Consider the following 12,710-nt stretch of genomic DNA (forward strand, 5'->3'; position numbering starts at 1 on the left):
CGGGGTTAATTAGCTTCAGACCACTGCCATCTATCAACCTAATGCTGAGACTCTGGCCACCGACAGCTCCATTACTGCCAGACGCACACACAAATACACACATGCATACACAGTCATGTTCAAATAATGTTCACGTACACACTGTTCAATATACAGATGCATAACCTTGTTTTCAACACAACCACAAGTTGTTATTAACACATAATCAGCCCATAGGATATGGCAGATTAGCTCGGCATTGGTCAGGCTATGGTTCAAGGGCCAGTTCAGGTCATAGATGCAGTTCTTTTAGGTCGGAGGAGGAGGAGGAGGAGGAGGAGGAGGAAGAGGAGGAGTTTACTGCACAACCTTTTTAAGAGAGTGTTTAGACTGGAACCTTCATTCTGCCTCAAATATCTTTGATTACTGTCTTTGATGCTTAAATGGCATTTAAAAGGTCACATTTAGCTGTTCATTGGTTTCTTTAGCGTGAAAGCGGAGCACAGGTTGCTGACTTTATAACATTCCTCATTTTGGAGAACTTTCCTCTTGACACATTTCCAATAGGCTTTCTTGACTGGCAAAATTATCTTTTACATTGACAAACGGCATAAAACAGCAAAAAAAACACGTGCCATGATTATACATGTTATGTACATATTATGTATAATCATGGCACTCATGGCACATGTTTTTTTTCCGTAATCAAGTCCCATGGAAGGGACAGGACTTAGCCTCTCTATACTCTTGAGGATCTTTTGTTTGTTGTTGTGTCCATGTTTCGAATGGGTTCTTCTTAGTTCTCCTATGAGACTGAAACTCCAAAGGGAGAATTTCCTCATTTTAGGTCCTTGCCAGGAAAGACTCACCTAAAGAAGCCATTGTCCCAGATGATTTGGTCTGTTAAGGTCCAAATCTGGCTGTTAGTTATCTGTCCAGCTCCCTAGTGGGATTCGGCCTGATCTATAGTGAAGGATGGAACTGTTCCCCACTATCACCAAAGCCATTAAGGCAGACCTGCCCCTCCATAGGTGGCAGGAGTTCTAGCATATTGGTTTATATTGATTTGACTCCCCCAGACTTCAGTCAGAAGATACTGATGTGAAACAAGAGTGGCCATTAAGAGCACTATTAAAGAAAAGCTTCAATCAAAAATGGGAGAAAATGAGACCTCATCAGCCTACTGGTGTGCATTGATTGTTGCCATGCAAGAAAAACATATTACTTTGTGCTTTTTCAATAGTCTTTGCTTGGAGGGGAACACAGTTCAATTAAGAATTAATCTCTGTTATTTTATGGCTAAGGGAAGTCTATTCTATGTTTTCTCTGTAGTAAATTCTCCACTTAATCAAAAGGACAAAGATTTAATGTCTTTGCAGGATTGGCCAAATTGTTATTCAATGTCAGCCACACTACATGAAATAGATTAGCTTGTGTTTGTTCTAGGGAAGAGTTTAGGCTTCTAATGAGGTTTAGTGGAGAGGTGCAGGAACTAAATGCTGGTTCAGAGGCCTTCTGACTCTGCTTAGAATAGTGCAATTGGGTGAACACTGCAGTGCTATTAGCCTTGAACTTTTCATGCACAGTAGAATTTTGGTAATCCAGAGAGACTCAGGAACAGAGGATTAAAGATTCAACGTGTCTTGATTTTTGAACACGGAAAGACGATGAGTGTACATACTGCACCCTGTATGTAGAGTATATTAAAAGTCCTTGTACAGTTTAGTTTGCTTTAAATCTTGTATGTACAACAAATATTTCCCAACTTTGTGTTTGAAGGCCGCAAATATCTGCGGGAAACAACCTTGTCATTAGACTAAAGTGTTGGGTGGATTGACCCATTGACATCACTGAGGCAGAAACTGGAGACAGAAAGGCAACAGAAAAGTTTGACTAAGAGTCTGTTAGTTTGTTAGCTTCTCTGTGAGACTGTACTTGGGCACAATGGTGCTTTGAACTAAATATAACATGCATCTTAGTTTAGTTTTGGTAATTAACAATAAACACAAAGTACAGCTGAAGCTGATGGGGAATATAATTACTTTTGCAGGTATTTAATCAAAAATCAAAAAGCATTTCAGAAATTGAAATTCAGACCTAAGGGATCGCCAAAGATATTACAGTTCATTCTTTGGGGGATTTGAATGTCGGTGCCAAATTTAATGGCATAAGAGGCTAGCTGTTGAGACGTTTCCCTCAGAACCACAAATGTAATCACAGTCAAGGGAACATGAACGTCTGCACATAATGTCATGGCAATCCGACCAATAATTGTTGAGATATTTCAGTCTTGTCTAAAGTGATGCACCTATCGACAGACTAACTGGCAATGGCGTCCCTGGAGCAATGCCGCTAGCGTGGCTTAAAAAAAGATCTGAATTTCTTCAAACTGACCGACTGTTTGGTGCAGGGAACTGAACCAATACCAAACCCCATTCATAAGTGTGCTTGACTGCGAGAAAGTGTTTCTAGTGGTAATTGAAAACACACATTCAACAGCACCACCACAGACCCACAGACATACGCTCTCCCTTTTTAACATACAGAATTACTTTCTCCTCTCTCTCTCTCTCTCACACACACACACACACACACACACACACACACATATATATTCATTAGAGCAAATGGAATTAGGGGGATTGGAGGCATAATCTTCCTCCCTGGTGATGTGGGGGAGCCAAGCCGTTAATTTCCCGCCTCTAACTACAACTCTAAAACTACTTGCTTTGAAAAAGGCTGGAGTCATTCGCACCTCACAGCACATGAATGATTTACAACGCTGAAATGTCACATGCCATTAGAGGTGCTCAGTGTAAGCAGGTTTCTGTGCCTGCACATGTGTGTCTGAGGGATGTTTGCTTGTGTGACTATAGAAACATTTGCAGAAATATTCATTTTTAGATAGCACAGGTGTGGTTGTGGAAGACAGTGTTGGGTCTGTTTCTGCAGCAGACAATATTGGATGTCTGAATCTGTATGTAGCACTCTCTCTCTCTCTCTCTCTCACTGTTTTCCTTTCTCTCTGCTTTTCCTCCTCTTACTCAGTAATGACTCGGGGAATATGACAAGGGGATGGCTGTGCGGTGTACACAGGAGTGTGTTTGTGTCTGCATATGTCTCGATTTCCCAGTTTCCCAGCTGCAGAGCGAAATAACAAAAGATCAAAGTACCAGGTTTGCCCAGGTCACAGGGTTACTTTCCCATTGCTGTTGTAAACAGACAAATATCTCATATTCCCACAGCCAAGCATTCATTTCTCTTTGAAATGGATATTCACCTATTTAAATTCACATAGAGACTAAAAGGACAAGTAAAACAGAGCAATCACACACTAGCTTGCAATCACTTAAACACAAATACACAACAACACACACACACATGCACATAAACAGTGCAGAGCCACAAACAAATGCACGCAAGTTGTTTTACCAATTGTTTCCCTCTGCTGGCACAGCTTTGATTTTTTGGGAACTCCTTTTTTATTTGTTTATCTCTCCTCTATGAATTATACATAAGCAGTACGTCCTGAAGTTTATGAAAGTTTCTCCTGGCAGAGAGGACCAATAACGTTACTCAAGTGTCCCGAACATGAACTCCCACGAACAGAGAAACTGAAGGTTATTAAACAAACAAAACAGAAAAACAAAAGAACAAAATAGTATTGATCCAAAATAAGACATCCAAGTAGTAGAAAAAAAAAATAATAGAGATGCCATCCACTTAAATGGTGTGTGGATTGATTGCCGTTGTGGAATGAAAAAATTTATTAGCTGTTTGCTCTTTTTTTAATGCTGTAGCCCAAGCAAGCGTAATATATTTTTTTTTGGTCAACAAGCTCCTAAAGCAAGGAAGCCCAGTCTGGAGACTCGGGGCTCTTTAACACCTTTTTACTGCCGTGCCTCAGCTCCACCAAAGAGGAACGATTCAGAAGATCCTGCAAAACTCAGGATTTTTAAAATGGCAAAGACAAGTATAGATGCAGGGTGGCAGGGACTTTGGATATTGCTCAAAGGGAATAAAGACAGTGAGTGATGGGCTTTGGAAACATCCAACACGCGTGCACAGAAACTCGGCCCATCTTTAATCTCTTCATGCAGTGCTAATGGATTTTTGCTGTGTTCAGCAATTGTAGACATTTATTTGTGTGTCTGTGTGAGTGTGTGGTTGTGTGTAGGAGACAGACAGCTGACACTTTGCGTTTTGGTTTAGATTGGCAGTTAAGTCTTACTTCCAATGAATGCCAATGAGACGTCTGTCCAACATCTGTGTGTGTGTGTGTGTGTGTGTGTGTGTGTGTGTGTGTGTGTGTGTGTGCAAATACAGGGTCTTCCCTCGCTGTCCCCCTCTGTCAGGGGAAAAATCAATCTGCCTGTCAGCCATCTAACACCTTCCACCTGTTACGCTACCTATCACTAGCAATGCCTCTGCGTGTGTGTGTGTGTGTGTGCGCGCCTTCTGTCATGCTGTCAACCTCTGTCTCTCCATCCTCCCATCTGCCTTTTGTGCTTTTTGTCTGTCTGTCCTCCTGTCTGTTCCCTGCTGTCTCCTCTGTGTTCGTCTTGCTGCATCAGAACTCCTCTCCACCCTAATCTGTCGGCCATGACACCAACGTTGAAAAATGACTTTGCATCGCCAGCTTCCCTTTTTGCCACCCCTCTGTCTCACTCCACAGTCCGATTCCCAATTATTTTCCACTTTTGCTTCCCTCCTCTGTCACTGTTCACTCTCAAAGAATTTGTTTTCACACCTCTGAGCCAACAATAAGTCTGCAGAGCTCCAGTTGAATTTTAGCATTCACAATCACAACTCCCCCTCACATCTCAGAGAATTATTAATCACAGCGATCCCGCAGGGAGTGAGAACTATAACTCTTTTGAACATATACATCCTAATAAAAATGCGCATGAAGATGTAAAATAGATGAGAATTATCAGTCTGGCTCACCTGTCTTGCTTAGATGAAGAATTTTGTTTCTGCCAGTAGGTGAAGAAATTGATTGTGTGAAATCGGATGATTAATTTAGACAACACAAAGTCCTCCAACCTTTAGTCTACAGCCTGAAACAGTCAGCAGAGACGTGACACTGTTTTATATTATTCTGCCTCACAATCACACCAAACATTTAATCAACAAGCTGCATTTCAGCACTGCTCCTCCCCTCTTTTACCTCTTTCTTAATGACTTCTTTTCTCTCTTCCCTTGTCTTGTCCAGATCCCCCAGATCAGCTACGCCTCCACTGCCCCAGAACTGAGTGACAACACTCGCTACGACTTCTTCTCCCGCGTGGTGCCGCCTGACTCCTACCAGGCCCAGGCCATGATGGACATCGTCACGGCGATGGAGTGGAACTACGTCTCCACGCTAGCCTCGGAGGGCAATTACGGAGAGAGCGGTGTGGAGGCCTTCATCCAGATCTCCAGGGAAACCGGTAGGAGCTCTGCCTTTTCTTTTGTTCCATTCGTTGAGATTCAGTATGCGGACGTTAGCCCATCACTGCAGAGAGAGCAGCACGAAGTCTTCCAGACTGTTGCGAGACTTTGTGGAGTGTATTTTAAAGAGAACAATAGTGAGCATGGTTAGAAGGTTTTCTTACAGCTGAAGTATAAGTGAAGTGGCTGAAGCAAAGATCGCAGCGTTCTGTCTGTAGTGGGTCACACTTTCACAAAGCATTTTTGTGGCCGTTCACTCTAGCGTGTGTTACAGTTTGAATGTATTCAGAGAGTTGAGCTCAGGCCACTGCAGGGAAAGAACTTTTTTACCATCATTAGGATATAATAACTATGATATGATGTTCATAGAGCACTTTGGGGTATGACACACGATCAGTGGCTTTAACCTGTAATTTTAGGACTATAGCAAGAACGGAGTGGAAACCTGTTGTTTAAATCTCTTTGGAAACTCCAGGTGAAATTCATTCTTCGGCTAAATTGCAGGCTGTCGATTGAAGACTGTGGCGAGTGAGCTGAGACAGAGAGTTATCACAGCAAGCATTTGATGAACAGGTGCAACTGTCTTCTTAACTTCCCTTTTGGCTCAATGTGTATGTAGTCTTTAACAATGGAGCAGGCTCTTCCCAAGCTGAAACATCGTGCTGATGTTTGCTGCTATGCATATTGTGCCGGGGAATTAGCATGACATGCTCTGGACAACTGAAAGGTGAATCCTTAGATAGTGCCAACCTATTTTAAGTAAGGTGGAAAGGATTTCTTAACATGATGAAGCAGTAGGCTGTAGGAAGAGGGATACTGGAAGAGTTGTATCTTTTTACTGCTTTCTCAAAACACAGTAGCAAATTTTCATTTCTGCACCTGCACCAGCACCAGCGACAGTTGTAGCTGTTGCACATTATGATTTAGGGTTGTCCTTCCATCTGTCTTTCCCATCTGTCCCGTCTGTCCCTTTCTTGCGAAAGCCAAGTCTCAGAGACACCTTGAGGGACTTTCTTCAAATTTGGCACAAATGTCCTCTTGAATTTTAGGACGAACTAGGATGAAGATTATGGGGGTCAAAAGGTCAAAGGTCACTGTGACCTCACAGACCCTGTTTTTGCCATAACTCAAGAATTCATTGGCTAATTATGACCACATCTCACGCAAATGTCCCATAGGATGAAATGATGAATTGAGGATTTTATATCAAAAAGGTCAAAGGTCAACCATTCTTCATCATAATGTCACATTCTCAATGGCTGACACTATGTGTGGTTCAGGGCAGACATGAATGTATAGCTCAAGCCATTTGCTTTTATTCATTTATTTATTTAATTCTCATCCTTCCCCAAGGCTTAGTTATTCGCTTCCCCTTAGAAATGTCAAGGTTTGTAGTTTTCTTTTAGATGTTTAGATGAAATTGAAGTTTCAAGAAGTGTTGAAATTCAAAATATTAACCTGCGTTCATATTTTCTGCTTTATTATGAATGCTCTGCCAAACAGGATTACGTATCTGATTTACAGTTTAGAGGTTGTTAGTGTAATTATTTACAATAGCCTATTATCCTCTTTTGAAAATCAAAATGTTACATGTTTTCCTTGAAAGCTGTCAGGTTGAGGTTAGAACAGCACTTTTTCAAATTAAGGGTGTAAACCTTTGAATAATCTTGCTGAGAACCAGTGTTGTTTATGGCATCATTTTGGAGTGACAGCTGATGCTTTTAGGGAATAGTTTAATTCTTTAAAGATCAAAGGTTTCCAGCCTACCTCTTCAATTGTGTTATTTGAATATGCTCTCTGGGTTTTAGATTGATGTTAAACTAAGTAGGGGTTTAGGGGACCTTATCAAGCCTCCTTTTAAATATACTGCTTTTGTGAGTTGACCCGCATTAATGGTCATTTTGTATTACTATAAAGTGTTCTTATACAATTAATTATGGATGAACCAAAACTGAAATAATGCAGACATTTGTACATAAAGTATAGTTGTAGTTTATCAAAGGCCTTTGCGAGATAAAAAGAGCAATAAAAATTGTAGCATGGTCTTATACTCTTTCATAAAACTCTAATGTGATCATTTATACTTCTCCGCTTCATTAATCCTGATTGATCTGGATGAATGACCCGAGGTAATACAGTTTTTATTCAATTACTAAGTCTTTTGACCAGAATTTTTTTCCATCTTAACACTGTAATGTAATAGTCCTCCAGTTTGTGAGATTGGTTGTGTCTTTATTTTGTCCATAGAGTTCCTGTTTTAAAATAGTTTCCCTTCATATAAGCACTATTAAGACATGCCAACATATGAACTTCAAGGCTTGATACAATTCAACTGGTTTCCATTCAGGCCTGGGCTTTTAAAAGCTTCAAAGGAGTTGAGGGCTACAGGCAGTTCATTCTCTGTGACAGGTCCTTCACATAAGGCTTTCCCTTCAGAGGTTGATTGTCGCTCTATAGCTGGGAAAACAGGCTCTTTGCTGGTACTTAAAAGCAAGACTGGGGAATTTTGAAATGAAAAAGAAAAAAAAAAAGAAAACATCATGTTCTTTGATAATATCTTTGTGCTCTACTGATTTCGTGTTGTTTTTGGCTTTGTGATGGGGTTTTTTTTATGCTAGATTTGTTTACTTAAGTGAAAAATCAAAGATCCATGCTCTCCAAAATTCCCACTAATTTCAAGTTATAAAGCTGCCACTTATGAACCGCTTATGCCCGGTGCCAGAAAAGGAAAGCTTAGTGGGGTTAGTGAACAGTCCATTGATTTGAGAAGACCATAACATATGATGCACATCATTTTCATCCCTATCAAACCATTTAGTGACTCCTGCTGACCTGTATACAAATATTTGGATTTGTTATGTTTTTCCCACTCATTTATTCAAGTATTACTTTCTTTAATTTATCACCTGTAATCACTGCAAGATGTAATTAAAAACAGATTAGTTGTGAATGGCTAGAGGGCAGGTAATAGATTAGTGTCAACAGAAAATACATAAATACATTCCTTCATTAGATATTGGGAAAAGGGAAGACAGTATATTAGGCTACACCAGAGTACATGAGGATAAATGAGTGACAGAGATAAAGACGGGGAGAGAAACACAGAGACGGATCAGCTGTCTGCTTTGATGTAAGACTTTAAAGCACGGTCCCTGTGGTCCTGAGAGCATCAAGTTTGGGTGAACAGTGCCTCAAATCAGTATATAAAATCCTCCAAGTGATGTTGACAGATCAAAATGCTGTCAGTTTCCCTGTTTATGTCTCAAATGTTTATTGAAAACACATCAAGTTGGGATGCTCACAAATATTTACAGACTGACAGGACTAAAGACACGCAAAGAATCCATTTGAGAAAGTATCAGTTGAGATTTTTCTATTTTTATCGCCCTCCGTTAATCCTTTACTCCAGGCTTTCCATCTGTTGCTTTTTCTGCATTGTTTGTGTGCTGATGTAGAGATGACAGCTCTCTGTATGTCTGAGCTGCTGTCTATCCATCCATCTCTGCCTGTGTGCGTGTTTGGAGCCGGCTCGCCCAAGGCTGTATGCTCTATGCTGTGGCAGTCAGCACATAGATGTTTGCTGTGGCGTCAGATCGCTGTGTGTGCCTAAGCGTGCGTGTGTGCCACTGTAAAGGGTAAAGCAGTCCTCAGCAATGTGTGTGTCTGTGTTCCTGGAGTCAGCAGATAGTCTGTGTGTGTGTGTGTGTGTGTGTGTGTGTGTGTGTGTGTGTGTGTGTGTGTGTGTGTGTGTATGGGAGGGCTATATGCTGTGACAGCAGTCAGTCAGTTGTTTACTCTGCGGCTCTGCAGATGTCAACAGAACCAAGAGGATGAAGGAATGGGAAAGTTGAAAAAAGGAGGGTGAAGAAGAGGAGAGCTTGTTGTAAGTGTGTGGGTGTGTGTGTGTGGGTGTGTGTGTGTGTGTGGGTGGGTGTGTGTGTGTATACTGTAGCTGGGAATCAAGCTGAAGACTGGGAGAATAGATGGAGGGAGACAGAGAATAGCGGACGAATGGGGCAAGAAAGTGGAAACAGAGACAGAATAATGATAGGGGTCCTAATATAGATGCACAGCACTCCTTGCCACTGCAGACACACACACACACATACACACACACGCACACACACCTATATGTATCTATATGAATAATATGTATGGACACTCTCACATGCGCACACACAAACAGCCAAAGGGAATTTCTAGGTGATTATCTTGTGATTGCAGTGTAATGACTGCAGTTTACAAGGCACTCCGCATACTGATACCAAACATCCATATTAATTGGTGTATAATTATTCACTGATGATTCTTGACAATGTGTGTGTACGTGCATGAGTGTGTGCATGCATGCTCGCATATTAATCATCAGAAAGTTTCAGAATTGGTTCTCATGTCTTGTTAGCATGAGTCAAGGGTCACAGAGTGCATGTGCTGGGGTGCCAGTAGTAGTTACAGGACCTGTTTACTTGGGCTCAGTCACACCACTTGGGCCTTTTCTTATTGAATGCATTGAGAAAGTTCAATATTTACTTTTATCCCGCACAGTCTTTGAAAATGAATATGTCCTACTTATGTTTGTTGCTCCACAGCTGCTGTGTTGTTTCACTCCCAGGAGGTGTTATGTAGAAAATTCTGCACCACTAATATTTCAACCAAGTCCACACAGCAGTCAGCAAAATCTTTTGTTTCAAAAGGACTGCTTTAGGGAGAACCTGAAATAACTTTAGATTTGAGGTTACAGTAATGAATAGAAACCTCGGATGCTGGTGTTGAAGATGCCAACCTCCAAACTGTGGCAGAACTATATGGTCTTCACACACCGTTCAGTCACTCTGAAAACATGGAAGTTGTGATAGACCATTTTCACTGGGACAAACTTACTATGAACCCGTTCGTGTTATTAGTTCCACCGGTGCTTTCCCTGCCACAACAAGTTAAAACAATATTATGCACCTATTTTACCTGAAATTCACAGCTTCAAAATCGTTTGGATGATGCAGTACATCGACTTGAAAAAGGGAGAATTGCACCCTTTTTTGTTCTCATTCCACGGCCAAATGCTTGTTCTTGCACTATGTAACATGGGTTGAGCGGGTAGGATCTCCTGGGAGAGGTGGCATTCAGCTTTATGGCACACACCAACAGCTTTGGTTTTCAGCTTCAGATATAATTTGTACTGTATTTACAATAGTGGTGTAAAAGTGAATTGCACTCAGATGCATGACTGTAGATTCTTGTGTACACATGTAGCTGACAAATAATTGTTGTTTCAGTGGGATATTTCCTTATGGTATTTCAACATGGCGAAGATAACAAGATATTTCTTGGCAAACATCTTACAAATGCATCTGAAAAGTGAAATTCTTAACATACACTTCAGCACCACCGCACGGATTTACAGGTAAAATGCCACTTGCCGGTAATCATGCCTGCTGTCTAAGTAGAAGATGTTAATTGTTAAAGTAATATTGTTTCACTAATGCTGCAACTTTTTCAGTTTTGAAAGAATTCTTTTCAAAAGTCTCATTACCCTGCGTTTATCCAGCAGTTTGATTGTAAAACATTTTCACACTTTGCTCAACCATGCCTCCATCCTGAAATATATTCACCATGACTTTTACAGCGTCTGCAGCCTGTGTGTTGTCACCCCCAGCCATGGCTTTCCAGTCATGCAGAACTAGTAACAGACACAGCTCAGTGAGCATAGGCCAAACGTGTTTACTCATCATTAGTAGGTGTTCACAGACTGGGTACATAATGCAACGCTTTTGCTTCTGTGCACAATAAGCTTACATAGCTCACTGATCAAATGTTAATGAACAAATAATGCAAAGGTCAATTTGGAGGAGATTTGTCAGGGAACAGTTTCAAAGGTCACACAGGAAGGTGGTGGTCCATGTGTAGTGGTAAAATGTGCATCATCTCACATCTTACATCAAATAGACTTTGAGCAGTGGGAAATCTGTCTCCTCTCTGACACTCTATTGATTCCCCGAAGAGCGCGGTATTTTCTCAATTTTCCCTCTTTCTTACCAGAGTAAGAGATCAGACGTAGGTCAGTGTGTACTGGAAGCTCCGCAAAACAGGTGATCCATCCCAGGTCTGTGGGTAGATGGGCTGCCTCCCTACTCGCTGTACCACCCTGCTGTTGACCCGTGCCGTGGAAATCAGAGCATATGGAGCGTAATGTTGCCATGGCGAGAGACCACAGCCTCCTATATTGAGCTGTTTAGAACATATGGATCGCTGCGCTATAAAACAAGAGGTGGCGGTGTACTTGCCGAAGACAAGGGAATTTTTTAAAAATCAAGTCACGGTCGTTTTTCCTTCCAGTACCCTTCCTCAAGTCCCCACGGAATCCATCTGGGATTAAAACTACCACATCTACATTCAGACACACTGCAGACAGAGGGCGAGAGGATGTGCGTGTGTGCGTGTGTGTGTATGTGCGTACGTGCAATAGTGTGTGTACTTAGGGAAAGGGGCCTTGTGTCAATGAGAGAGGCTGTGGGGGCATCTGTGTGTGAGTAAGAGGTGCATAGGAACCTGTAAGTGTGTGTGTGTGTGTGTGTGTGTGTGTGTGTGTGTGTGTGTGTGTGTGTGCGTGCGTGCGGACTGACTTCACTGACTCAGAACAGTCACCTCCCCCTGACACTGGCCGCTCCACAGAAGCTCTGGAAGGCAGTAATGAAGAAGGGAAGAAAATGAGCAGGAGAAAAGGGGATGAGAGAAAATAATTAAACGTTTATCTCCAGATTCATTTAATTAGTTCTCTGGCTCTAAACTAATCTTCTGCCTTTTTGCTTAGCTTTGCCTCTTTAGTTCGCTTTCAGTCCACTCTTGCCCTCCACAATGGAGTCGGTCCATGTCATTATCCAAGACTTGCTACTGGCTTATGTTGTTTTATTCAGGCAAGAGGAATCATACTGTAATTGAAATGCATTGTGATGCATATTACACATAATACATTTATAATACTATTTATAGGCATGTACATGGTATCTTAGGCCACACTTGTGTTGGAAAGTAACTTAGCTTGCATTATAGAAACTGTAGTATATATATATTATTCATGAGCATACTGAAATGAATTAGTAACTCTTATACAATTCGAACTGGAGTGAGACAGGAAAGGCAGGATGGACTCGAAACTTGAACTCAGCCTTAGCAAATGGTACAAGCTTTACCGGGTGAGTTACTGGGGCATCTCCTTCTACACAGCTAATACAATATAATATCTAAAGAAAAGAATTTGGTTATTCTACATTAATACATACATTATAAATGTAATGATTTTT

At 41.3% G+C, this 12,710-nt stretch overlaps 1 protein-coding gene across 1 annotated transcript in view; it reads left to right on the plus strand.

The window, feature by feature from the left end:
• grm8a (glutamate receptor, metabotropic 8a) overlaps positions 1-12,710 on the plus strand; it is a 207,718-nt gene that overhangs the window by 79,254 nt on the left and 115,754 nt on the right. Inside the window, exon 2 of the mRNA XM_070853529.1 lies at positions 5,195-5,411. Within this exon, the coding sequence (XP_070709630.1) occupies positions 5,195-5,411 (217 nt within the window). The remainder of the gene's footprint in view (positions 1-5,194; positions 5,412-12,710) is intronic.

This window comes from Pempheris klunzingeri, chromosome 22 (genome assembly GCF_042242105.1).
Source record: "Pempheris klunzingeri isolate RE-2024b chromosome 22, fPemKlu1.hap1, whole genome shotgun sequence".
In the NCBI taxonomy this organism is placed as follows: Eukaryota; Metazoa; Chordata; class Actinopteri; order Acropomatiformes; family Pempheridae; genus Pempheris; species Pempheris klunzingeri.